At 39.7% G+C, this 25,815-nt stretch overlaps 1 protein-coding gene and 2 non-coding genes across 6 annotated transcripts in view; all 3 read left to right on the top strand.

Moving 5' to 3' along the window:
- The window catches only part of NAP1L4 (nucleosome assembly protein 1 like 4), a 30,830-nt gene extending 5,444 nt beyond the window's left edge, over positions 1–25,386 (top strand). For 2 of the 4 annotated variants that reach the window (XM_064163218.1, XM_064163217.1), the window contains 12 exons: positions 1,273–1,372; positions 4,887–5,028; positions 5,128–5,214; positions 6,846–6,971; positions 7,690–7,761; positions 11,061–11,200; positions 11,946–12,091; positions 13,836–13,858; positions 15,722–15,841; positions 16,120–16,149; positions 17,428–17,484; positions 24,109–25,386. In XM_064163218.1, the coding sequence (XP_064019288.1) occupies positions 1,273–1,372; positions 4,887–5,028; positions 5,128–5,214; positions 6,846–6,971; positions 7,690–7,761; positions 11,061–11,200; positions 11,946–12,091; positions 13,836–13,858; positions 15,722–15,841; positions 16,120–16,149; positions 17,428–17,484; positions 24,109–24,147 (1,082 nt within the window). In that variant the 3' untranslated portion in view covers positions 24,148–25,386. Of the gene's footprint in view, positions 1–1,272; positions 1,373–4,886; positions 5,029–5,127; positions 5,215–6,845; positions 6,972–7,689; positions 7,762–11,060; positions 11,201–11,945; positions 12,092–13,835; positions 13,859–15,721; positions 15,842–16,119; positions 16,150–17,406; positions 17,485–18,592; positions 18,631–24,108 lie in introns of those variants that run through there. The other 2 variants (XM_064163219.1, XM_064163220.1) reach the window with 2 other exon arrangements.
- Positions 5,419–5,546, top strand: LOC135186395 (small nucleolar RNA SNORA54). Its single transcript, XR_010306839.1, has one exon. It is a non-coding gene; the product is annotated as a small nucleolar RNA SNORA54 (small nucleolar RNA).
- On the top strand, positions 8,850–8,970 carry LOC135186389 (small nucleolar RNA SNORA54). Its single transcript, XR_010306834.1, has one exon. It is a non-coding gene; the product is annotated as a small nucleolar RNA SNORA54 (small nucleolar RNA).
- Positions 25,387–25,815: the final 429 nt, after the last annotated feature.

Below are 25,815 nucleotides of genomic sequence, written 5' to 3'. Positions count from 1 at the left end.
AAAGAAAACAATGGTTTCTAGGCTAACTTCACTTGCTGATGTTTTGTGTGTTTATTGCGGCCAGGAGCGAGCTAAAGGCAAGGTTGTAGTAATAGTGAAAGGATTTTTGCATAGGTTGTGACTAGGATGCTTCACTGTTGGATGAAATAACCCACAAGATACATTGCAATAAGACCTGTATAGACCAGGTCATTTGGAGTATCTGTAGATAACTGCTGAGTAATGCTTTTCAAGTTATTGCTTCTGTGTGTGGAAAAGCTAAAGTTCCATTGTTATTAACCTGACCAGTCAAATTTGTAAGAGTGAAATCTGTTTCACAGTTATTGTCCTTGGGTATTCTTTAGGTCTTGCTACTTTTTATAAGAAAGCCTTTGTGGCTGGCAGTTGGAGATCATACATAAACTGGTAGACACTATTCAGTAATCCTTATAGTCAAGTTGGATTTAAAGGGAAAAAACAAACCAAACAACACCTGCTCCCAAACAAACACCAAAACTCAAAGATACACAAATTACCTATTTTAAAGCTTCCTGAAGTTAGTGTGCTAAACAATTTATTGCTTTTTTTTTTTTAAATCTCTGGGGAGAGAGGGCAGTAAGAAAGAATTGGAAGATTTGAAAAGCAAATGTCTTCCCTGGTGACCCATTAGTGAGGATTTTTAACTCATAACTTGAAGCATGTTAGCTCTAACCTCCCATAAAAATACCCTTCTGTGAACTGTCTTGATGACTGAGGAGTTACACAGATTGTAGAAGTATCTACGTGTAAAAGATTCTATGATCTTGATGCATAAAATCAGTAGCTGTCAAGAAAATGGTCACAATGCCACCCTGTACAGGGGACAAAACTTTTGTCAGTATTTTTCAGGAGTCAGAACTTACTGGAAAAGACCTCTACAAACGTTTTGGAAGTGTAATTCAGTGATAATTCTCTTGCAAATTTATTTGTGACTTACAACCTAGTACAGAGGGAGGATAGAGAAGCTCCTATTTTGCACTTTTTAACTTAAAAAGACAGGAAATTTGCTTCTGTGTTCAGTGTACTCCTAGCTCTTAAAAGCACCGTGTGATATAATTGTGAAGAGAAAGGTGTTTTCTATCGTTACCCAATTTTGGTTTTCTGAAATCTGATCCTGAGGTAATTTTGGTGGAATTATAAACCATAGTGCTGTAAAGCAGTATTTTTACTGTGGCTGTTGTAATACACAGTGTGACAAAAGCACCATTGACACTTTGAGATTTAGTTTAAAAATGGCTTTTTTACTATTCGTAGACAAGCTAGCAGACCAGGTGATGCAAAATCCACAGGTCCTGGCAGCACTACAGGAACGTCTTGACAATGCAGCGCTTACTCCTTCAAGTTACATTGAAACGTAAGTACAGAGCATAATACCATTCTTGAAAGGCTGAAAACATAATAGACTGTTATTATTGTATAATTAAGTCAGGAAATTAGAACAAATGATTCACTTAGAAAAATGATGGACTTAAACCATGATTCATAGTGAGCTGCTTCTGGAAGGAAGAAGTTTTATGGTTTAGTTGTGCATAACTGCAAATGAAGTTTTGTCCAGTTTGTGCTAGTTTGAAGCAAGCTAGAATGTTTTGGTAACAGAACTAGATAACGGGCAGTGAAATGAAAAAACAATTGTGTCTACTTCTCTCACAGTCACGCTGAGAACTCTGGGAAGAAGAAGAAAACATTCTCCATTTTGTTCTCTCACTCTTGCTTTGGCTTTAGACCTGGTCACATCTCATTAACCCTGCTCCTACTAACCTTGCTCCCTAACCTCTTGGCTGCACCTCTTTTCTTCCTGAGAACTGGGGTAAGGTTGAGAGGGACGGGGGGAGGTGTTGGGGTGGTTTGAGAGCCCCTCCTGGGGACTCAGGTTTCTGGGAGGGGAGTTGTGCTTTTGTATTGTTTATCCTTTGTATATTTCTGTATATAATTGTATATAACTGTATATATTGTAAATAGCTGCTTGTAAATTCTGCTAGCTGTAAATAAATTGCTTCATCTATATTCCCAGGGTCCGTCTGAGTTAGCTGGGGCAAATTCAAAAGTGTGGGGGGGCGGGGTAACCCCCAAACCATCACATTTTTTATTGGCTTTCCCAACGTGGGGCTAGATATTTCAGTGAGTGGAAATTAGCTCTGGGAATTAAGATGAAGCTAATCAAGCAGCTATTGTACTTGGTGGGGATTGCTGTGTGGCCTGTTTTCTGGTTTTTTGTGTACAACTGGATCAAAGATCAAATTGGTTATTTCTTGCTTCATGTAGTTTTTAAGAAGGCTAAAGTTAAGCTTTCAAACATGTTCTGGAGCTGGGGTGATTTTATTCTTGGTTAGAAAAACAACGCCACAGAGTCTAGACAGGAATCGAACTTGGGACCTTTTGCACGGCAGGCAAGCACTCTACCCCAGAGCTACCATGACATTGCTAATGCCTTCTTCTCTATTCCCATAGCAAAGGAGTGCAGGCCTCAGTTTGCATTCACCTGGAGAGGAATCCAGTACCAGTTCAACCGTTTGCCTCAGGGGTGGAAACACGAGAAGTTTACATTAGTGGCGGGAACATTGGCTGTGTTCCCAGCACTTGGAGAAGGAGGGGCAGAGGCTGGCAAGGGGGAAGCCGATGACTGTGTTCCCTTGTTTTGCTGTGAAAGAGACTGCTTCTGAGACACAGAATTTTTCCTAGCTCTTACAGAAACTGGTTTAGAATTTTTCACCAATAATGCCAAAATTAATATGAATATTAAAATCATGAGGCAAATATTAAAAACTGTGAGAAGAAAAACAGTTTTACACGAGCATGTACCTATACAAACAGTTGGAATTCCTGTCTTAGGCTGAATAACTCTCATTAGAGCCATATTTAAAGCAGAATTTCCATTGATTGTCACATTATTGACCAGAGCTCCTGTAATGTCCTTGGTAATATTCTCAGAGATATTAAAACCAGCATAACCAAGAATAAAATCACCCCAGCTCCAGAACATGTTTGAAAGCTTAACTTTAGCCTTCTTAAAAACTACATGAAGCAAGAAATAACCAATTTGATCTTTGATCCAGTTGTACACAAAAAACCAGAAAACAGGCCACACAGCAATCCCCACCAAGTACAATAGCTGCTTGATTAGCTTCATCTTAATTCCCAGAGCTAATTTCCACTCACTGAAATATCTAGCCCCACGTTGGGAAAGCCAATAAAAAATGTGATGGTTTGGGGGTTACCCCGCCCCCCCACACTTTTGAATTTGCCCCAGCTAACTCAGACGGACCCTGGGAATATAGATGAAGCAATTTATTTACAGCTAGCAGAATTTACAAGCAGCTATTTACAATATATACAGTTATATACAATTATATACAGAAATATACAAAGGATAAACAATACAAAAGCACAACTCCCCTCCCAGAAACCTGAGTCCCCAGGAGGGGCTCTCAAACCACCCCAACACCTCCCCCCGTCCCTCTCAACCTTACCCCAGTTCTCAGGAAGAAAAGAGGTGCAGCCAAGAGGTTAGGGAGCAAGGTTAGTAGGAGCAGGGTTAATGAGATGTGACCAGGTCTAAAGCCAAAGCAAGAGTGAGAGAACAAAATGGAGAATGTTTTCTTCTTCTTCCCAGAGTTCTCAGCGTGACTGTGAGAGAAGTAGACACAATTGTTTTTTCATTTCACTGCCCGTTATCTAGTTCTGTTACCAAAACATTCTAGCTTGCTTCAAACTAGCACACAGTTCAATATTTTTTCTTGCTGTTACTTTTTTGTTAAAAATAGCTCTGTTCCCTTGCTTTTGTTTCCTTCTCTGACCCTTATTCTGTCAAGGGATATGCTACATAGATTGACCTCTAGAAGATTGCTGTCCAGGATGTGGTGGGGAATTGAGGACCTGTAACTCCCTGGGTTGAAGCTTAGTTTATATTAGCTGTAGAGTAGGCTTAAACTTCAAACTTTTTCCTTTAGTAGATATTTGTGGGTTTATTTCTTGTTTAAGGATAGCTGGTGGACCTCTTTTTTAACAGATAAATGGTAAAAAATTCTTTTCACCTGCCTAGGTATAAATTCTTAGTAGTTTACAGGTGGATAATGTGTACTTTCTGTATATTACCCACAAATTGAAGCTTTCCTCTGTCAAATGATCCGTTCCTTTTATTTTCAGAGATGGATCAGCACAACTTGAGTCTCAAAGTTTAGATCATAGAGTGTTTTGGGCTGGAAAGGACTTTTTGAAGTCCATCTAGTCTGTGTTTGCTGCAAAGTGGTTGGACATTACTAGAGCAGTTCCTTCAGAGCCCTGTCCAACCTGACCTGGACTGTTTCCAGAGATGGGACTTATACCATCTCCCTGGGCAATGTGGGGCACTGTCTTGCCACACAGTGTAAAAGGTTTCTTCCTTTTCTCTGGTCTAACTCCTTCATCTTGTAGCTTAAAACCATGACCCCTTGTCCTATCACAGGCCCTGATAAAAAGATTGTCCCTGTCTGTCTTATTGAATCAAGATTTTTTTAGACTGGAAAAGACCTTTAAGATAGTGTCCAAACATTAACCTAACACTACCAAGTCTGCTGCTAAAACATGTCCCTTAGCACCATGTCTATATGTGTTTTGAATCACTTCAAGGGCAATGATTCATCCACTTCCCTGGGCAGCTTGTTCCTGGGCTCGACAATACTTTCAGAGAAGAAACTGTTCCTAATGTCCAACCTAAACCTCTCCTGGCACAACTCGAGGCTGTTCCTTTGTTTACAAGTGTTGTAAACAGAGGTATTAATTTCAGATCTCTGAGCTAAATGGGGAGGGTGGTGGCCCCAGCAGCCTGTTTCACAGTTAAGCAGTGCTGAGGCAGCTAACTTTCTTTTAACCTAAAACTGTTTGTGTTTTAGTTTACCAAAAGCAGTGAAAAGAAGAATTGATGCCTTGAAACAACTCCAGGTGAAATGTGCCCATATAGAAGCTAAATTCTATGAAGAAGTACATGATTTAGAGAGAAAATATGCAGCGCTCTATCAACCCCTTTTTGATAAGGTGGGAAGACTTTATCTTTGTCATCTCCTGGCTGAGTCAGTTTTGTTGCATATAGATAATTTTACATCTTCAATTACATTCTTGATTTTTCTGACACAGAGAAGAGAGTTTATTAATGGGGAAGCTGAACCCACAGATGCGGAGTCAGAATGGCACAGTGAAAATGAAGAAGAAGAAAAACTAGCTGTGAGTACAAGCTGGGTAATGAACTACAGATGTACTGTACAGAACTAATTCCTGTGCAGCACTTGCCATTGACAGACTCATAAAGGTTTTAGCAACAATTTACTCTTGTGATGAATACACTGTCAGGTCCAGTGAAAGCTTTTAAACTTCTGTTTAGCTTTTTCTTAAGTTTGTGACTTGAGCAAACTGAAAAGTTGGTGCTATTTGCACTGTTCGTAACCTGTTAACAGTATCCTTCTGCTGATGGGTTCCATTCCAGTGCTACATCATATCCCAAGATAATAGAAGGATGGCTGTTTGTCTGCCTGTCCCTTTTATTTTGGGGGACATAATTAGCTTTTATTTCCCTAAATGAAGTTTGAACACTTATTGTTTGGTCTTAAAATGGAATAGACCTAATGAAGTATCTGTTGGCTAATGGATTACTACTACTCATCTGGTGAGTAGGAACTGTCTAGATGTAGGAGGGGTAATGTGTAGGCTGCCTTATTTTTGGACAGGTATACTTAGCTCTTTTTCTCAGAGATGTGGCCTACTTAAACTGCCACATTTGCCTTTCTATCGGGTTTTCGTTGTGTTTTTGCCTTGACCTGTTTTCTTGCAGTTTCCTTTGGATGCTGTTCTGTGTACAATGCAGATTGTTCTCTTTGTTTTCACCGATCTCATGAGATTTAGCAGGACACAACACTCCCTGTGCATAAGCAAAACAAATGTATGCAGTTTTGTGTAAATTCAGCATCAACAGACCATATTCCATGCTGTTACAAAATCAGAGACATGTTTAGATGGCAAGTAAACTGCTTCATGTCCTTGGCTAGTTGTAACGCCCAGTAGTTGCTGTTTAGATGATCTTAAATATTTGCTGCTATCTAGTGGTGTAAAAGGAAAGGTGCAACAACTAATTTAGGCTGCAAATTTTCCTGCTTATTTGAGATGAAGTGACTTTCCTTTTTTATGGTATTTGACATCAGTTATATGTAAGAAATCCTACAAAATATTAAATATTAAAGATAGCATAAAAAGGAGTGTCCATGACACCAAATTATACCCAAGTATTCTGCAGAATTTGGGAGCTAAAACAGTGTTTCAGAGGGTAAAGTTCAATTTTAATTTTTTGGGTGAAACACTGCAAGTGACATATAAAGCTGCAGGAATGGGAAATGTATTTTCTTTGTGCATAGAAAGATAGAAATGCTCTTCAGTTATTTCTGTTTGTCAAGACAATGAAATGGTCACTGTCTGCTTAGTCACAATCACAGAATTGCCTGTTTGGAACAGTCCTTAAGTTCAGGTCCACCCATAACCTGTACATGTCCTTAAGCTTTTGATCCAAGCATCTTCTAAACACCTCCAGGGATGGTGGCTCCTCCACCTCACTGGGCAGCCTGTTCCAGGGAGGCATTGAAGCACAGAACAGTTCCAAATGAAAGTCTGAATTAAATGTGTATGTGTCTGGTTGTGTAAATAAGCTTTCTCTTAAATATTCCTTATCCCAGTAAATGAAGTTGAAACTTACACTGTTTCTAAATGCAGCTGCAGAGATGGTGAATATCTCTTAGAGCTACCTCTGTTGATTAAATATTAATAAATAAAACCATGACTACTTGCATGTTTCTGCATTTGTCTCACAGGATGACCTGAAAAACGCAGTGGTAATAGATGAAAAAGGGGAAGCAGAAGAGACAAATGTCAAAGGAATTCCAGACTTCTGGTTTACTATCTTTAGGAATGTAGATATGCTCAGTGAATTAGTACAGGTGAGTGTTTCCTCTGAAAGAATAATTTCTGTCATAAAAAAAATAATTGCTACTTTTTTCAGTTAGTGGTGAATGTAGAATATGTGAGAGACCAAATCTGAGTCTTCAGGGTCCCTAATACTATTCTTGAAGATGCTTGAAAGGGCAGTGATAGATAAGCAGAGCAGGTGACCCAAACTGCTTAACACTGTGTGCATTGTTCAGGAAATGATCTTGTAATGACACTAAAATGCAAGCTCATGTGCTACTTACAGCTGTTCCCCTGCAGTTTTTGAGTCCACAAAGGATGATTTTTCACAAGGATATTATAAACCTACCCATGGTTTGGTTAATTCATATGAAACAGCTTAGGTAATTTTGTCCACAGCCTATTAATTGCTTTTTTACACTGTTAAGGAAGGCTTCCCTGCAGTGCATCTTCCCGTGAATCTTGCTAGCAGTAAATAGCCTGAACAATGTTATGTTCAGTAGTGCCTCTGCACTCCACTACAGCAACATCTTTATTTACTGAAGGCAAGGCATAATGATTGAAAATTTTATACATTGTGTTTGCAACTACAATTAAGAAATTTGGATCAAAATCTGAACTTCAACTACAATTGCTGTACAATTAAAAGGTTGGGTTCTTTCTGAAGAACAGCTTGAGCAAGAAAGCCAGGTTAAAATTTTGTTCTTAAAAATATCGCTTGCTGATTAGGTTTGGGGTTTTTTCTCTTAGGAATATGATGAGCCAATCTTGAAACATCTGCAAGATATTAAAGTTAAGTTTTCTGAACCTGGACAGCCTATGGTGAGTGTTTTCTCTGGTTGTTTCTCGTGAAGACTGTATCAATGAAGTGAACAGCATTTCAGAATTCTCATTCTATTTTCTTTGCCTGGAGCATGTCTGTGTGGGTTCTTTCTTAGCTGATATCTTCAGTTTTCCTGACCCTTTGCTTTCTCATCCTTACGCTGGACATCTCTGGCATCATTGTAGTTTCTAGATTAAAATTCTGGCTCAATTCTGTATAGCTTTCACTTTTTCTCTCTCAAATTCCACATTAGCTACTTGCACCAATGAAGCTACATGCTGCTTTTGGTTTGAAAATGAACTGTGGAAAAACCTCTGCCTGCTACTTACTTGACTGAATATTTCATTTAAGGAAGAGATGTGATTTACTAATACCAGTCAAAGCCAGTGATGATGGATACTGTGCCCATTGAAAAGGGAAGAAAATATATTAGATTTTTAAGTGTACCTAATGAGTAGTTTTTATAGTACAACTGTGCTGCTTTCTTTAAGTTCAGTTCACAGAAACTCTGTTGTTTGAAAAGGAGTTCTGTTGCATGTTTACTTAATGCAGACTATATTTATTCCTTGAACTCCTTGTGAGGAGGAGGGAGGGAGAATGGGATTTAAGCCTGTACATCCTTTCTTTGGATTTCATCCTTGTAGCTTTTTCCTGGTGTTTGGTGCCTTTTGTCTTAGGAGTTAGTCTTCTGACAGAGTCTAAAATAAATACTAGAAAAGTTTCACTATAGATTCTTGTAAGAAAAACACCTTTTAAAGGCTAAAAACAGCTGAAGCTGGTTTTTTTTTGTCCTCACTGTCTTAGTCATCATTCTCCTGTTAGTGCCAAAACACTTGAGCTGATAATAGAACAAGGGAAGTAGTATGGACAGAGGACATTTTGGAATTCCTAAGTATTGCTAGGACTAAATGAGACAATGGGAGTTTTATGAGGAAAATAAAGCGGTTTTTAAGCACTTAGTATTTGGTGAGGTTTATATTGAGGCATATTTAGTTGCTTTGGAAATAGTCATTTTTGCTTACAGCATCTTTGTTCTCACTCAGCTTTGTTTCATAGTCCCTTTAAACACAAATGGATTTATCTTACTTTGCACTGTTCGTAACCTCTTGACAGCAGCTTCCTGTGATTAGGTTCCATTCCAGTGCTACATGAAATCCAATAATGGAAGGCTGACAAATGCCATGTCCCTTCTGCATTTGGAGACAAATTCCTAACTACTTGGGTGAAACCTGTTATCCACTTGTGTATGGTTGTCTTGTCTGACATTTCCTCACTATTGAAAAAGGGTGTGGTGGTGGGACCTTTGTGCTGTATAAAGTCAGTGTAACCAGTGTGTAATAAAGGCTCTTGTTCTGCTGTGGATTAGGTTTTGCTGCTAAAACAAACACCTACTAGGTAGGAGTTTTCTGATTTACTGTTGACTCAGTGGTTTAACTGCAGTTATGGTCCTCCAAAAGTACATTTACCTAGCTACAGTAATGGTGCTTCAGAGTTCTGTTTGCTGTATCCTGTGTATATAAGTTTCTGTCTGTGAAGGATGAGTGATTCATTTACTGTTTGCCTTTATTTGGAATCATGAACAAAATTGTATATGTTTGAATAAATACAATTTCTACTTGGACATCAGGATCCCTAGCTAGCATATTCAGGCCTCAATGATGCATCTGGATATAACTGAAGTAATTAGCTTAAAATTAAGTAAGTTCTAATATTTATAATTGTTTAACTTTGTGAGAACATCTTGTACTACAGGGAAAATCTAGAAATACATGGTGCAAAGGTAAGCTGCTATCAAAAGCAAAGCTGCCCAAATAAAGACTATTGGAAAGATAGAACACTTAAAGTAGTATGTGAAACTTGAAACTGCTTCTTATTGTCTGCTGATTAGCAGGTATAGAATGAAATACTGAAATGCAGCCTCTGCAGCTATTTTTGTCATGCTAGTCCTTGGGATTCTGCATGTTAAGTACTGACACTGGTTACCTATTTATAACCCCAGTGATGGTTTGTGGGATTATCTGGGTATGAGTGTTAGTCACTGGTAGTGGATAAGCAAGCTAAGTTTGTGACTCCTCCCTTGAGCATATTTGCCAGAGAGATTTGCCTTGGCTGAAGACACCATCCAAACCATGCTAGCTGCCTCAAATTTCGTTAAAATAGAAGTAAGCCTGAAATAGGCTGTGTGAAGTCAACACAGATAGTCCACTGAACACCTGGTATGCAGTGCAGTGGCTTCCTGTCCTTAAGCTGAATGTGTGAGATGAGAAGGCTGCTGTTGCTACCAGTGTCCATTACTCTTTGGTCACTGTCTTTCCAGGTTTCAGTCACTTGAGGAGATTCATGGGACCTTAGAAAGGCTAAAGGGCCTTTGGCACATGTGTGAGGCATAAACACGTTTGAGCAAGCTGTTGTCCCTAGAGTTGTCCTGTCTGTGCACAGTGGGCTTTCAGACAGAGGCAGACTGGGGTGATAACAGACTGTTTTCAGGCCTGAGGAGTTCACAGTATCAACAAGGTTGGAAAAGACCTCACAGATCATCAAGTCCAACCCTTTACCGCAATTCTTATGGCTAGACCATGGCACCAAGTGCCATGTCCAATCTTGCCTTGAACAGCCCCAGGGACGGCGACTCCACCACCTTCCTGGGCAGCCCATTCCAGTAGCCAATGACTCTCTCAGTGAAGAAAGAGTTGCTAGGGAAGTATATGCAAGGCTTGTGTTTTTGGCAGGTCCATGCTTTGAATGCACCCTAGTTCTCATTCTTCAAGTATATTTTACTCCCTCAGCAATATTTAAGGTAACAGGTACACATGCTGTGACTGTAGTAGGTATGGAGGTGATGGGGGGTTCACAGAGTCCATGTTCTTTTGCAGGATTGTTTATTACTCAGAAGAAACCTGGTTCCAGGTAGAGTGGACTGTCTAAATAGGGTCCTGCAGTCTAATATTTTTTTGTCTATTTCAGTCTCTTAAGGTCATAATGGGAGTAGTAGAATCTGATGGTACATAAACCAAGACTTTTCTCAAAGTACTTATTTCTAAGTTCTAATGTGAATGGGAATGACATCCAGTAATTAACATAATTTTAATGTTAATACTAGCCAAGATTGTTTCAGCTTTCTGCATCTTCAGAATTAACTGACTACTTTTTTCCCCTTCTGCTGTAGATTGAGAGAGGTTTGCCATCAAATTCCTTTTTTCCTCTCTGTTCAGTTTGATTAATGGTGATTCTGCTGATGCACTGTTTTTGATGGTACAAATTAATGGTAACATAAAACTGTAATGGAACTTTCTTCCAGTCTTTCTCATTAGAGTTCCACTTTGGGCCCAATGACTACTTTTCTAATTCAGTCCTGACAAAAACATACAAGATGAAGTCGGAGCCAGACAAGACAGATCCCTTTTCATTTGAAGGACCTGAAATAGTTGATTGTGAGGGGTAAGGAAAACTTGAAATACAAAATACCTAATAGTCTTCGTTTTCCAGATGCTCTTTTCTCTTACTGTGATAATAGTTAATGAAGATAAAATGAAACTTAAAAATTTTGAATGTTTGTAGGGATGATGGTGATTTTAGCCTCAGCATACAGAAGTAGTGTAGATAAGAGATATAATGGATAAATAGAGACTTCTAATTGAGATAAAAGTATCAGTTGGCACAGTAGCAGAAAGGAACTGAAAAGGTTTCCTAGCCTGTCTTTGACTGCCAAGTCAGTTTGAGCACTGCTCTTTACAGAGCTCAAAGTGCCTCTGTCTGGCCAGTCTTTGTGTTTATTTTTGTGGTAACTGGACACTGCTTTGGCCTGTAGTGAGAGGACATGATGTTTTGTTCTCTGGTCTTGCTGTTGAAAGATTTTTCTGGAATAGCTTAGCCATGTCATTGGTTACAAAACATCAGTAACTGTTGAAGTAGTAAATCCTACTTTGTCCCCCCTCTGGGGCAAACAGGTGTTAAAGCATAGAGTGATTAGTGTATGAAGACAAGCTGCTTGGCTTTTTTATTTAGGGAACTATTTGAGATCTCCATAGCACTGCTTGATGCCTTGTCAGATAGATTTGGTTGTCCATCTGTATACGACTGTTTTATCTAGCGAATAAAGTAGCCTTACCTTCGTGTTTGCTGCTCTGATGCTTATTTCACAGATGTCTTGTGCTAAAATGCTGTTCCTCTGTGGTGTGTCTAGGTGTACTATTGACTGGAAGAAAGGAAAGAATGTTACAGTTAAAACAATCAAGAAGAAACAGAAACACAAGGGTCGAGGCACGGTTCGGACAATTACTAAACAAGTACCTAATGATTCTTTCTTTAATTTCTTCAGCCCTATAAAAGGTAAGCTTGGAAACTGAGAATTTAGGGTTCTTAAAATATATTCTGTTCTATTTATTTTGTATTTATATAGCTGAAATCTACAAACTATTTATGCTGCTGCTATATATACTTTCCTATGACTAGGAGATGGTGAATTGCAGCCCATCCAAATAGACTACTCCATTCTGATATTCAGCAGAATTTGACTGTTAGATGTGCTGTGCAAGCAGGATTCATATTATGGAAACTCTCCTGTAGGCTCTCCTGAAGAAGTTGCCTTGTTTGACCACAGGATGGCTCCATGCATCAGTTTGAGGTTTTTTAACATGCAAAAGAAACCTCTTCCAGTGTTGGCCAAATTACAGCCTATTTGTTTACTTAAAACCTTTGTGTTAACAATGGAACTTCCTGTGGTTTCTTTTGTCATTAGTGATCCCTAATGCTCCATACATAACTCCCTAATTGTCTTGATGTTACTTCTGTACTCATTTAAAACAAGTATTTCTTCTTCTTGGTATGTCTCCCATTGTACCTTTTTTTGGTCAAGTATGGATGGAAGCAGCACTTTAGTTTGTGGATTTCAGAAATGTACTAAACAGTCAGTTCTTGATTCAGTCATGGGGTATTATGAACTGCATGCTCATGCTAGATACCACTGCAAATCCCCATGTATGTGGGGATAAAAAAAAGTGAAGCTTGTGTTCAGAGACATACAAAATTAACAAGGTTGGAAAAGACCTTCAAGATCATCACCTGACACCACCTAATTAGCTAAAGCATGGCACCTAGTGCCTCATCCAGTCTCCTTTTACACACCTTCAGGGATGGTGACTCCACCTCCCTGGGCAGCTCATTCCAGTGCCTGACCACGCTCTTGGTGAAAAAGGTTTTCCTCATGTCCCGTTTAAACCTTCCCAGCCTCAGCTTGAGGCCATTCCCCTGCATTGTCTCCAGTTACCTGTGAGAAAAGACCAGCAGCAGCCTCTCCACAATGTCCCTTCAGGTAGTTGTAGACAGCAGTGAGGTCTCCCTCAGCCTCTTTTTCAAGCTGAACAGCACCATTCCCTTAGTCACTCCTCATAAGACTTATTCCCTAGGCCCTTTCCCCAGCTTTGTTGCCCTACTGAACCTGCTTCAGCACCTCCACACCTCTTATACTGCAGTGCCCAAAAGCGAACACAGTACTCGAGATGTGGCCTCACCAAAGCAGAGGACAAAGGGACAATTGCCTCCCTACTCCTGGCCACAGCATTTCTAATCCAAGCTAGGATGCCATTGGCCTTGGCCACCTTGGCACACTGCTGGCTTATATTCAGCTGCCTGTCTGTTTCAGCCCTCAGATACCTTTCTGTGGGACAGCTCTCCAGCCACACTGCCCCAGGCCTGTAGTGCTTTAAGAAAGGAGAGAGTTCATAGTGCTCTAGCAAAATAAAGTTACTGTAATTGCAGCATCAAGCAGAATTTGTTGGTCTTTAAGTGGAGAAGTCTTTTTAGCAAGAGTAACCTACACAGAAGTGTTTGACACCAGAATGTCACCTTTGATGCTCTTAGTGCAGCATGTGAAATTCTTTCATAGGAGGTTTCTGTTGGTTTAGTTTAAGATGAATCAATTGTCTTTAAAGGTTTAGTAGTTAGCTTCTGGAGGCTTTATAACCTTAGCATTTTCTGGTAGGGTGAAGGTCTTTACATTGTGTTTTGTTCTGAATAGTGAGTTGGGTTAGTGTGTACAAACTGCTAAAATTAATGATCTCTTTCCTTTTTGCAGTATCTGGTGATGGAGAGTCACTGGTAAGTTCACATTCTGAAACTGTGCCATTGCTCTCTGCCATGTCTCATTTTGCTACACACTTCCATAGTGACTATCTAGGTTCCTGAGTACTGTGTATTTTTATCTTTTTTGCTAAAACTGAACTTCATCTTGGTAAAAGACATTGTTGACAACATAATTTGTTGACGTTTTGTTGTTACACATTTGGTGTTCTTATACATCTATATTGATTGCTGTTAGAAAGAAGTCATTATAGAATCAACCAGGTTGGAAGAGACCTCCAAGATCATCCAGGCCAACCTAGCACCCAGCCCTATCCAGTCAACCAGACCATGCACCAGGTGCCCTATCCAGTCTTCTCTTGAACACCTCCAAGGATGGCAGCTCCACCACCTCCCTGGGCAGCCCATTCCAATGGGAAATCACTCTCTGAAGAACGTCCTCCCAATGTTCAGCCTACACCTCCCCCAGCACAGCTTGAGACTGTGTCTCCCTGTTCTATCGCTGGTTGCCTGGGAGAAGAGACCCACCCTCACCTGACCACAGTCTCCACCCCAGGCAGCTGTAGACAGCAATGAGGTCACCCCTGAGCCTCCTCTTCTGCAGGCCAAACAATCCCAGCTCCCTCAGCCTCTCCTCATAGGGTTTGTGTTCCAGGCCTTTCACCAGCTTTGTTGCCCTTCTATGGACACATTCCAGCACCTCAACATCTCTCTTTATTTTCTGTAGCCTCTTGGCACTCCTGCATTGCTGGTATCTGTGGGTTGCATTTTATAATTCAGTCTGAAGCATTCTAACAGTTCTGTAGTGTCAGATGTCAGAACCAGCAAAGTCTACATGAGCCTTTTCAATAGATGATGTTTCAGCAGGCTAGTAGCCTGTGTGTAGAATGTAGGAAGCCTTTACAATAAATCTCAGTTCTGCAAAAAATGGCTGCCATTGAGTAGGAGCTGGAAAGGCTGGAGAGTTGGGTGGGGAGAAACTTAATGAAATACAAAAAAGACAAGAGTAGAGTCATGGCATATGGGAAAGAGCAACCCCATTATGAGTTTAGGTCATCAGTTGGAGAACAGCTCTGGTGAAAAGGAGCTGGGAGTCCTGGTGGGGACCAAGATGGCCATGAGTCAGCAAAGTGCCCTTGTGGCCAAGAATGCAAAAGGCATTCTAGGGTGTATTAGAAGGGATGTGGTTAGTAGCTGGTTGAGTGAGGTTCCCCCCAACTCTACCCTGTTGAGGCTAGATCTGGGATATTATCTCCTTGAACTGAAGTACTTCAGAGAACTCCTTGAAAGAGTCCAATGCAAAGCCACAAAGATGCTGAAGGAAGTGGAACATCTCACTTATGAGGAATGGCAAAGAGATGGATCTCTTCAGCTTAGAGGAGACTGAGGGGTGACCTCATTAATGTTTGTAAATAGGCAAAGGGTGAGTGTTGAGAGGACAGAGCCAGACTCTTCTCAGAGCTTGGGTTGTCCAGGGTTAGGACAAAGGGCAAGGGGTGCAATCGAGCATAGGAGGTTCCATCTGAATTTTTTCGCTGTGAAGGTGACAAAGCCCTGGAGCAGGCTCCTTCTCTGGAGACATTCAAAACCCACCTGGATGCATTCCTGTGTGACCTACTCTAGGTGGTCCTGCTCCAGCAGGGCGTTTGGACTGGATGAGCTTTTGAGGGCCCTTCCAACTTCTAACGTTCTGTGATTCTGTGGAATCTGTGTTTAGCTTGGAAATACTTCTTTTAGAGAGTCAAGTGTCCTGAAACTAAATGTGTCCTGAGCTTTTCTGTTGATTTGTGATGTTTCTCAAACTGATTTTAAAATACTTTTGCTAGTCCTCTGTAGCATGTCACTTTTTTCATAGAAAAATCAAATTGGTTTACTTCACAGGATGAAGACTCAGAGTTTACTTTAGCAGCAGATTTTGAAATTGGACACTTCTTCCGTGAAAGGATAGTCCCTCGTGCTGTGCTGTATTTCACTGGGGAAGCTATAGAGGATGATGATAACGTATGTATGCTATCAACATTTTCTTTATCACCACCACATAGCCATTCTCCTTTTCTGATTAGACTTGTCTGTAATTACATGAGAATAACCAAAGCCATTATGTGATGCCCATTCCTTAGAGATAGGAAAAAATCATTCAGCTTGTTATGGATTGTTAACCTTTGCATCTGGAAGGAACTTAATTTCAGTTACTGTTTGAATATGCTATGGACATATTACTGTGGAAGATTTTGTGCAAATACTGGTAGAGCTAATAAAACCTTGGGTTTCTTTTTCAGTTTGAAGAGGGTGAAGAAGGCGAAGAGGAGGTGAGATGCGTACTATAGCTCTTGTAAATAACTTAACCTACCTGCTGCATTCCCATTCTAGAAATAGTGCTATATGGAGCAGAAAGTAGTTGTTCATAGATGTTCCAAAAGAATTCAGCATTTGTGACTTTAAAAAATCTATGACTGCTTTTCCTCTTTGCCAAAGTACTTTCTGCAAGAGCATGCCTTTGTTTTTTTCCTAGTACTTTGATAGCTGCTTTCTGACATGAGTCAAAAATTAAATATGAGCTTTTTTTTCTTTGGTGCTGTATGATAAGAACCTTCAGTCTTCTTTTTAAATATCTGTTCCTTAGGCAGTGGTAGATCTCATCTGTCAAGTTTTAGCTGTCATAAGCTTGAAGACTGGGCCTTGCTAAATGTAAACAAGGGAGAGCATGCAACTGCTCAGGATAAATACTTAAGCCGGAACTGCAAGTGTACCAGGAGCTGTGGTTCTTTTACAGTAGTGCAGTCAGACATTGTGGAAGGCTTTGCTAAGAACTACTACATGATACCACACTTAAATGAATCAGTATCTTTCACAGATACTGATAAAATATTTCTATTTTACTGCAGTGTTTTTGCACACTAATTGAAGGTACATACCTGATTGCTGTCAAGTTCACCATAGCAGAGCTCACCAGAAGTTATTGAACTAATGGTCTGATGTGAGCTTGCAGCCTTCAGCATTCAGCCTCTCTGCAAGGTGCAGTATAGGTTTCTGGGCTTAGACTGCTTAGTGACTAAACGTTTCCTTTTATTTTTGAAGCTGGGTCTTGATGGAAGTGTTAGAAGTGTTTTTAGCATCCTCAGTGCCAGATGTTGTACCCTGAATGTAGGTGTCACAGAACAGTGAAAATACTGCGGAATCCTGTGTGGGAATGCACAGCCTATCCGTGAGGGACTCCTTAGAAGGAGGTCAAAACAAAGAACAAAGTTAGACTTGAATACTTAGTACCAGAACAGTAAAATTCCAAATCATATGTTGGGTAGATGGTTAAAAGTTACCAGGATGCTGCAGCAACTTAAGTCAGAAAGTTGCCTGAAGTAATTCTGAATCTGTTAAATTTATGTTTTAAATCTTTTAAAGATTTTGCTTTAAGGTTTTGAAGATGCTGAATTCTTTTAAGTCACCCCAAGTAGTTTTAATGTTGACATCTGAAGCCCTCTGGTATACAGTGGTAACACGATTTGCTTTTTTGGTTTTTTTTTCCATTACAAAAAGCTGCACTTTTAACCTGTTTTAATTTTTGTTAGTTTATCTCTATTTTGTCATAGGAGTTGGAGGGGGAAGAGGAGGGAGAAGAGGAGGAAGATGCAGAGAGTGATCCTAAGGTAAGGATTTTTGTGTCTTTAGTCAAAATGCAGAGAAATGTAACTAAGGTTACAACAGTTTGTGGAAAGCTGAATAAACTAAAAATGAGAACTCACTCAGCTTCTGGCTGCACTGTTTTCATCTTCAGCACTCATATTGCTCTTAAAAGCTAATATTTATAAATAGAAGCGTTGCAGTTTTGTCTCCTAACCTGCACCAAGAAAAAGCTAATTTCCAAACTGTGTACCTTTACTACTCAATGGTATCCCTGTGTAATAATGGTACAGTTATTCCTTCAGGAAAGTCATACTGAAATGTTCTGTGGCTGGGCTTCAACTTTGAATCTGACTTATCTCAACTAGCTTGCTTGGTGTTTTGTTTGGGTGGTTGTTTTTTTTCTTAAATTCTTCTTTTGGTTCTCCTGATGGCTGCAGGTTACATTCTGCATGTCCATGCTCAGCTAGAGGTAAAAAAAGGTACTCCATCTTTTGAAGTTTAAACTTTGAGACCTGATTTAAAATTCAGCTTTAAGGGTTGGTACTCCTTCTGATGGCTATTTTAGTCCTTCAGTCACTGTGAAGTTGATGCTTACACATTTAGTGATGACAGACTTGCCTTCATTTAGTTCTTAAAGCATCAGCTTCAATTTTTTATAAAGGCACAGATGAAAAAGTGAAATGCATGCAAAACTGCTTGATCTTTGGATAAAAGTCTTAACAACAGCTAAAGGTGTTGCTCTTCTGTCAGTTTTTATATGCATCATCACATCACTACTAAATGGAATTTGTCACTATCAAGAATTGAGCTTATTCTTTACTGCAAAATACTGTATGCTAAAGGTCTATCTTGTGGAAAGATTGGTCAAACAAATTAGTGGCTTCTGCTCTGCAGGATCAAAATTCAGTGGTGTATCTGTAATGGGAAAAAGCAGAGAAACAAAATGTTAGTTCTGAGTCAAAGTATATTTGTGCTAAGTATCAAATGTCCTTTCAAGGGATTTGCTATTCTTCAGGAGGAAAAAAAAAAGCCTAAGGTATCTTGGAAGGTTATGGTTGTTGCCTCCTGTATTGTTTTGTACATTTCACTTTCATTCATGCTGACAGTTCCTTTCAATTTTTTCCCATTTAGGTGTAATTTAAGTCTGTTTATCATTCATACATTTCTAGGTAAGGTGGAATTCCATTCATACCTAACTTCCAAGAGTCCCATTTGTAACCATGCAATGTGGTTTGTTTTCTAGGGTTTTCTGTTTTGTTTAGGTTTGGTTTGGTGGGTTTTTGGCTTTTATGGGGAAATTCTGTGATTCTGTGAATGGTGACTTCAGAACTTAGGTCTTACTAGTTAAAAACAAATGTGTAGAGATGAATGTCTTTAAGCATGTGTCTAATATAATTAGATTTTTTTGGAGTGACCTTTTTGTCTTTCTGGCATAGCATCTGCTTTGCCTTTGTAGCAGTCAAATTATATTTTATATATATATGATTAAAAGATACTGAGACATGTCAGACTTCATTTTTTCCTTGTTTCTGATTTGATGTTGCATCTTCTTACTGTTTCTAGTGCAAATTGTTTCTTAAATGCTTCCTCTGCTTTCTTGCACTCTTTTAAGTCATCAACTTACTTAGTGTGTCTTTTCCACATTCTTATTTATGCTGCCTGACAAAGGCCATCAGTCACTCTTTGAGGCCTTTTCTTGAGCTCTCATGATTTTGAACAGATAACTGCCCTCCTGCTCATCTGCCTATTTAGAAGGAAAAAATATTTTCCTTTTGTGCACTCATCTTTCACTTTGTCTTGTGCCTCACCAAGTATAGTGCCTGTGATAGGCTCCATACTTCCCCCACGCACCTTATATTTTAGACTTGTCTGCATTTTCTTTTTCCCTCTTTGATTACTTAGGAGAAGATGTGATCTTTCTAACTCTTTCTCCTTCTCTGCATAGATAATGTCTTTGTTAAACTCCAAATTGAGTGGTCTTTTTCTTGGTTTTGTTTGATTTCTGATCTGATGTGCTTTGAGAAGCCAGCCACCCTGCCTCAGCATACTTGCACTGTTTAATCTCATGATAGAGAAGAACATCTGTTTGTCACAATACCTTATGTGTCATCCTCCTTCACTCTTGCACCACTGTCTTCTCTTAGAATAAAAAACTGTTAGCCATTGGCTTCAGTTTTTCAAGTCACTTTGGAGTTCTGGTGGTTGTCTTTTTAAGACTCAGACCCTTAATCCAGTTTCTTATTCCTTTGTCTGTTCATCCTGTTTATCCCTGTCCCTCTTTGCCTTTAGTTCTTCTCCTTGCTTTTCTTAGATTTAGAGTAGTTCACCTTTTCACATACACTAAAAAGTGTGTTGATCTATTTTCCTTTCAAATCCAATTTCTTCTCTCTAGTCCCTTCCACATTACCTCCTTTACTGTTTGGTGTATTTGCTGCATAAATGTCAACACCTTCCTGCTTTATTACTTTTCCTTCCTGCTTTGTGTTCCTGTCAATTTTAAGTACATTTGAGTTGTTCAGTAAGAACCAGATCATTATCATCTCTCACACAAAGTGCTTATGCTATATATAAGTTGTGTCTTTGGAAGACTGCACAGCAAGATGATTGGAAGTAGCTTCAGAAGATGCTACTGAGATGGATATTGTAGTTTGTTTTGTCTAGTATATTCTACTATGTGCTTGCATGCCTTGTTCCTCTAGCAGCTTTTATTTCATGTTACTGATGCTGTGCTTAGAGGAGTGATCCAGAGTACTGTTTTGATTTGTGATTTAACAACTGCTGTGGGAAGAGACTGCATATGCTTGGAGGGCCTTAGTCTGTCTTTTAAGTAATGGTGGCAGAAGGGTTTGTGAGCAGCAAATTTTTTAGAGCCCTTGAAGCGTCCTCTCCATTTTGGAGGAGGCAGGCCAGACCACTTGATTGCTTAACTCAAGCTCTGAGTTTATTTCCAACGTATATGTTTGATGTCCTTGCTTTATCTCACTCAATAACATAGATTAGAAAATGAACAGAGATAAAGTTCAGCTTTATCCTGGCTTTACTCTAACTGGATTGTTCCATAGCAAGACATTTGAAATATTGAAAGGCTTTCATCCTCTTCCGCTGGAAAGGACATCGGCTTTAGTGCCTCCTGCCTGCATCGATCCCACTGTTGGCAGCAAAGTCTGGGTTTGGGGTCAGAGGAGATGGTGGTGGGCTGCCTGTGCCTGCATGGCTGCTTTAGTAGATGGGAAGCTTGCAAAAAGTGATCTGTAGAAGGGGATAAAGGCTCTGCTGTTTTTTGAATCACCTAGGAATGTATCCTGCCTTATATATTTGAAGATAAGTAAAAATTCAATGTCTCTTTCAGCAGCAACTGTGAAAAAGACCTGGTTTGAAAGTATTAAACTGCTAAGATAAATGACAGGCATATCTTGGACATATGCCCCCATCCTCTCGGGTACCCAGATTCAGTAGATGGGTAGAGGCAGCGGGCTGTGTGTGTGCGCATCATGAAAGCAGTATTACCGCAGTCCTGGTTTCGTTCCCATTTTAGCCTTATGATTCTGCAAATGTTGGGTGAAATTCTCTCTTTAAATTTTATGCATGTTCTCTGTGTCCCTGAGCAGCTGATGTAATTGCTGATGCCTGAGGCAGTGGTCTGTATGTAAGCTACAGAGCTCCTGCTTCCAGCATTGTTTTCCTGGGTAATCAAATGCTGGAAGAAAAAGGTTCATGTCCATGTTCATTGTCCAAGAGTGAATAATGCAGTAAATGAGAGGCAGAGGCAAAAAAAGCTTTATGTTGATGCTTGTTAGCAAAAGAAATACACCAGGTGGGAGCCAGTATTTAAACAATATTTAGCTTGTGTGACTCTGTAGGAAGCACATTTCCAACTGGTTTCAAAGGCCTGGAGTAGTTTAAACTCCTTGGGTAGATTATTTTTCTCTTTAAATTATTTGATAATATTTAATAAAACCCTACCAATTTTCTGAGGTATTTAAGTAATTATGACTATTACAGAGAATCTCTTTATGAGAAGGAGAATTCTTACTTGTCTCTCTAGCTCTGAAGTGAACTTCAGTACATGTCATTGCTGCTGAAATTAGTCTAAAATAAGATGCAGTTCCTTGTTGACTCTGCCAGTTAGTTTCTCTGACAGATAAACTCTCTATTGCCTGGCCAATGCACTTCACCACCTTTCTAATATCTTGTGAATTTAATTTGGGGAAATGTAGCATGAATAGAATTATCACTAGAATGGGGAGATAAATAGCACAGGTCAATAAATAGATTGGTAGTGGTTAGCTGGCCAGATGGCACCAACAGCCCTGGCTACCACAGGAGGAGCAGGCTTAAGCTTACCAGCCTTGCCTGAGGGAGTGTGGATGTAGTATTTCAATTTCACTTGCAGCCTGGGTGCTGTTCCCTGATCTTACAGGAGCTATCAAAGCCCAAATGCAAGTTTCAACATGCATATGCCTGATGGTACAACTATAACTGGAAGAGAACTGTGGTGATCAGTACCGTTGTCACCTTGGGATTAGATCGTGAGGTGTTGTGTATGGGGCTGATGAATAGTTGAAGGCAGTGTGGTGCTCAAGCTGCTGCATTCAGCAAGAGCTGAAACAGTGGGAGAAAATGTATTTTACTGGAATCTGGATCTGAGATGTTACCTTGTTATTCGTGGCCTACTTAAACATTTAATATCTGTGGCTAAGGCCTCAACTGTAAGCTAAAAATAGCAGACACTAGCAGCATTTCTCTCAAAATCCTCCAGCAACTGACTCATATCCGAGAACCCCTTAAACTGTTTATTTCTCAGTTTTTATCTGAAGGCACTAATCTGTACTGAGAGGTCGTTAGAAGGAACTTTGTCATCTCTGTGACTCATGTTTTACAGGATAAAGGTTTATATGCAGTGATATGATTTAAATCTTTACAGAAATAAAGACATGTATAAAGAGGAGATAGCATAGTTTATTAGAAAATATAATAAAGGTTTTAGTTGATCAGTAAAATTCAGCCAGAATGGTTGCAGTGGTCAACTGAAGTGTGTCTGAAATAAAGCAGGTGAATAGGAAGGAAGGAGGGAGATGGAAAGATTTTTAAGTACTTTCTAAATAGCATTTGTTCCTTGGTGATGGCTTTTATCCGGAGTGCCTGGGAGAGGGGAAGTGATGCTGTGCACTGCCCTGGGCGATGTTCAAATGAAAAACAGTTATGAGTGAAATAGACACTTTTAGATAGGTTTGATAAAAGCATTGCCCGTTTTTGCCTGCCTCTACATAAGAGAGAATATCATGTAATGTATTACCAATGGCAGTCAGATTTTCTTTTGACAGACAGTGCTAATTCTGTGTTCTGTGTAAACATTCCTCTTTCCGGAGGAAATTTTGTGCTGTATTTAGTCCCAGATCAGTGAAAATGAGTTCACATCAATGTTATTTGGAACCTCAAGCAGATGTAAGTGCAAAGCTGAAGTTAGCCAGATGTGCTAGGGGAGGAAAACCACAAGGAAGAAATGTGAACCATCTTTGGTGTATTTGTGGAGAAGAGACAGCTTTTGGCTTTAGTCCAGACAGCCTGTGGGAATGACAGTGACTACTATAACCCTAAAGCGGTTTAGGTGAGGAAGAGAAAAATAGCCTGGGTTTAGTGCAGATTATCAAGGACAGAACTCAGGATAAGGAGTCTTAGTTCCCTCAGGGCTTCCTTACTGCAGAACACTTAATTTGTCTTAGCACTTGGTTACTGGACTTAAAATGAACTTGCACATATTTGCTTCTTTCACAACACACAAATCTTCTCCAGGAAAGGCACTAAATGTTTTACTTTGTGTTCAGTGACATTCGAGCGTCCTGTTTTATGCCTGCATCTGTCTTTCCTAGAATTCAGCAGGGCTCTGTAACTGTGAGAGGCAGGCAGGTAATAAATACGCTGACTAAAATTCTCCTGCTTTCTAAGAATCCTATTTTACAAGGAAAAAGCAGGAAGTACAGTGTAAAACCTAAAGTTGTTAGCTGTTTGAGTACTTGTTCTTCACAAATACACTTCCTTTTGCCAAAGGGGAAGTTGTTTTACTACCTAATGAAGGTGTTTCTACTTTTACATATTTGGATTAACATGTGGACTCCTTGCCCAGTGTTAAGCTGTTGAATAGTTAGCTGCTGGTGATGCAGAACCTAGAAGAAATCAACACATTAATTACATTTTTATCACCTCAGCAAGGCTTTTAAGGAAAAGCTCAAACGTGCTGCAGAATAAGCAGCCTGCCTTCCTTGCCAGCCTTCCTCCTCAGGGCTGCTGCTGAGGGGGTGGCAACTTATTGTTAAACTGTTTGATAGGAACTGAAAGTCAGACTGAGCCTCTGCTTGGAAGCAGGTTTGCATTTGTTTAGACCTTGGTCATGTTGGATGGCATATAGAGAAAGTCAGTGCAGATTAAAAGTGGTGTTAATGGGGTACCAGGCAGCTAGGGGCAGGGGGACAACCATTAAATATGGTGACTGCTGTAGACCTTTAACATCTAGCTTGAGTTTCCTTGTCTTTTGGTGATGCTTCCAGGTAATTCAAAGCTTCATAGCCAATTTAATTTCTTTGTTGAGGTATTTTCTTGTATGCCATTTTGATTTTAAACAATTTTTCTGTCTTTCTCCCTTCATACAGAAAGACTCCAGCCAACCTGCTGAATGCAAACAACAGTAATAAGGAAATACCACTTGGAAGTGATATTTGAACAACCTGTTACAAATATTTGGATACCTGGCCTGCAGTTCAGGATATTCCATCGCTGCAGCACAATCTTATTAACAATGCTTAAAGTTAATTTGTTTTAAAATGCATGATTTTCACTAACTCTTCTTTATTGCTTAACATGTACAGTGGCAACTTCAATGCATTTGGGAAATAAGAGGTTTAAATAAAGCACACTCTACAGCCGTTGGTACACTGTAGCTAAGTAAGTCACAAGGCCCTTAGAGCCTTCTGCCCTATGCATAGGGGAATAGTCCAGACTACCAAGTGAGATTATCCATTTTCTTGTTGAAAATTGTGGAATAGCAACGTGCTGAGATGCTAAAGTAAATGGATTACATGTATGGTAGTTGAAACAGATAGAGCAATATGACTCTTTTTTTGCTAGTTCCCTCTCCCCTTTTGTAATGTTTCTTGCAACCTACAGATTGAACTAGTGCTTGAGCAGCTTTAAATGTCATATTTATTATCTCAGTTAAAACCAGTTGAAGTAATTTTACTTCATTGCAGGGGGTGTCATATTTGAGACTTAGTTGTTCATCCTACTATTTATTTATTCATGTTTGTAAGTACTTTGACAGAATTAGTGCTTTTTAATGGGTTTTAATATACTTGAAAAATCTTCTTCCTCTTTTGCATACGATATGGGTACTTGTAACAACAACTCCTTTGACTCGGTCTCAATGTAGTAGTCTAGAGAGAAGAAACAAACTTGCATCAAAATGACAACTCTTCTGGATGAAGATCAAAATGCAAAGGCCAAACTGTTGCTGTTGGTGGAAGTGGGTTGCAGCCAAAGAACCAGGAAATTTCCAGTAGTCTTACTGCTTAGTGTCCAGCATGGAAGGACCTTACACTCTGAACACGGAAGTTTATTGAAATTCAGTTCAATAAATCTGAAGTTTTGCTGTCTTACTTGGCAACACTGCAATTATTCCATCCCACAATTCGTTTTATTTAAAGCTCTGAAGTCTTCAAAACTACCTTCTGTTGTTGTGTGGCACTTCAGGTACACATTTCTAGTTTCAGCATCCATTGCCAACTTCTGGCAGCAGTTGAATAGCAGCTGTATCAACACTGTGACCAGGCATGTAGAGTGCTCCAGCCTTACCTTACACATTTGTAACTTAATACGGTGTTTTCAATTTGTACAGAATAGATAGAATATTCTATTAAAGTTGTGAAACATGATCCTTGGTGCCTGTCTGCTCCATAACGATTCTGAATTCGGCATCCCTTTGACTTTTAGTGGAGGGTGAAGTCTTTCATAAGGGCTCTGCCAGCAGTTTGGCCTCCTGCTGCTTTTGTCTGAGCATCCTGCTACTAGTTCCTTTGTGGTTAAAAGCCAAAGAACAGGAGCCCTCGTAAATATTACATTACAGAGTTCTTTGATGTGAATCAGAACAAACTTGCTCAATTTGCAAGTAAGCAATCTGGAATGTTTTGCTAGGATTTGGGGTTTTGGGGAGGCAGTGTCATTATTTAAGATTCCATGTGATCTGTGCAGGTTGCTTGTGGGCTAAATGAGGTGCTGCGGATATAGACAGGTTTATGACCTGCAAAGATCAATCCTGTGGAGTCAGCGAATGGATATTGATGCTCAGGTGATGTATTGTAGTG

This window comes from Pogoniulus pusillus, chromosome 24 (genome assembly GCF_015220805.1).
Source record: "Pogoniulus pusillus isolate bPogPus1 chromosome 24, bPogPus1.pri, whole genome shotgun sequence".
NCBI classification, from domain to species: Eukaryota; Metazoa; Chordata; class Aves; order Piciformes; family Lybiidae; genus Pogoniulus; species Pogoniulus pusillus.
This window is presented reverse-complemented; position numbering and strand designations above follow the sequence as displayed.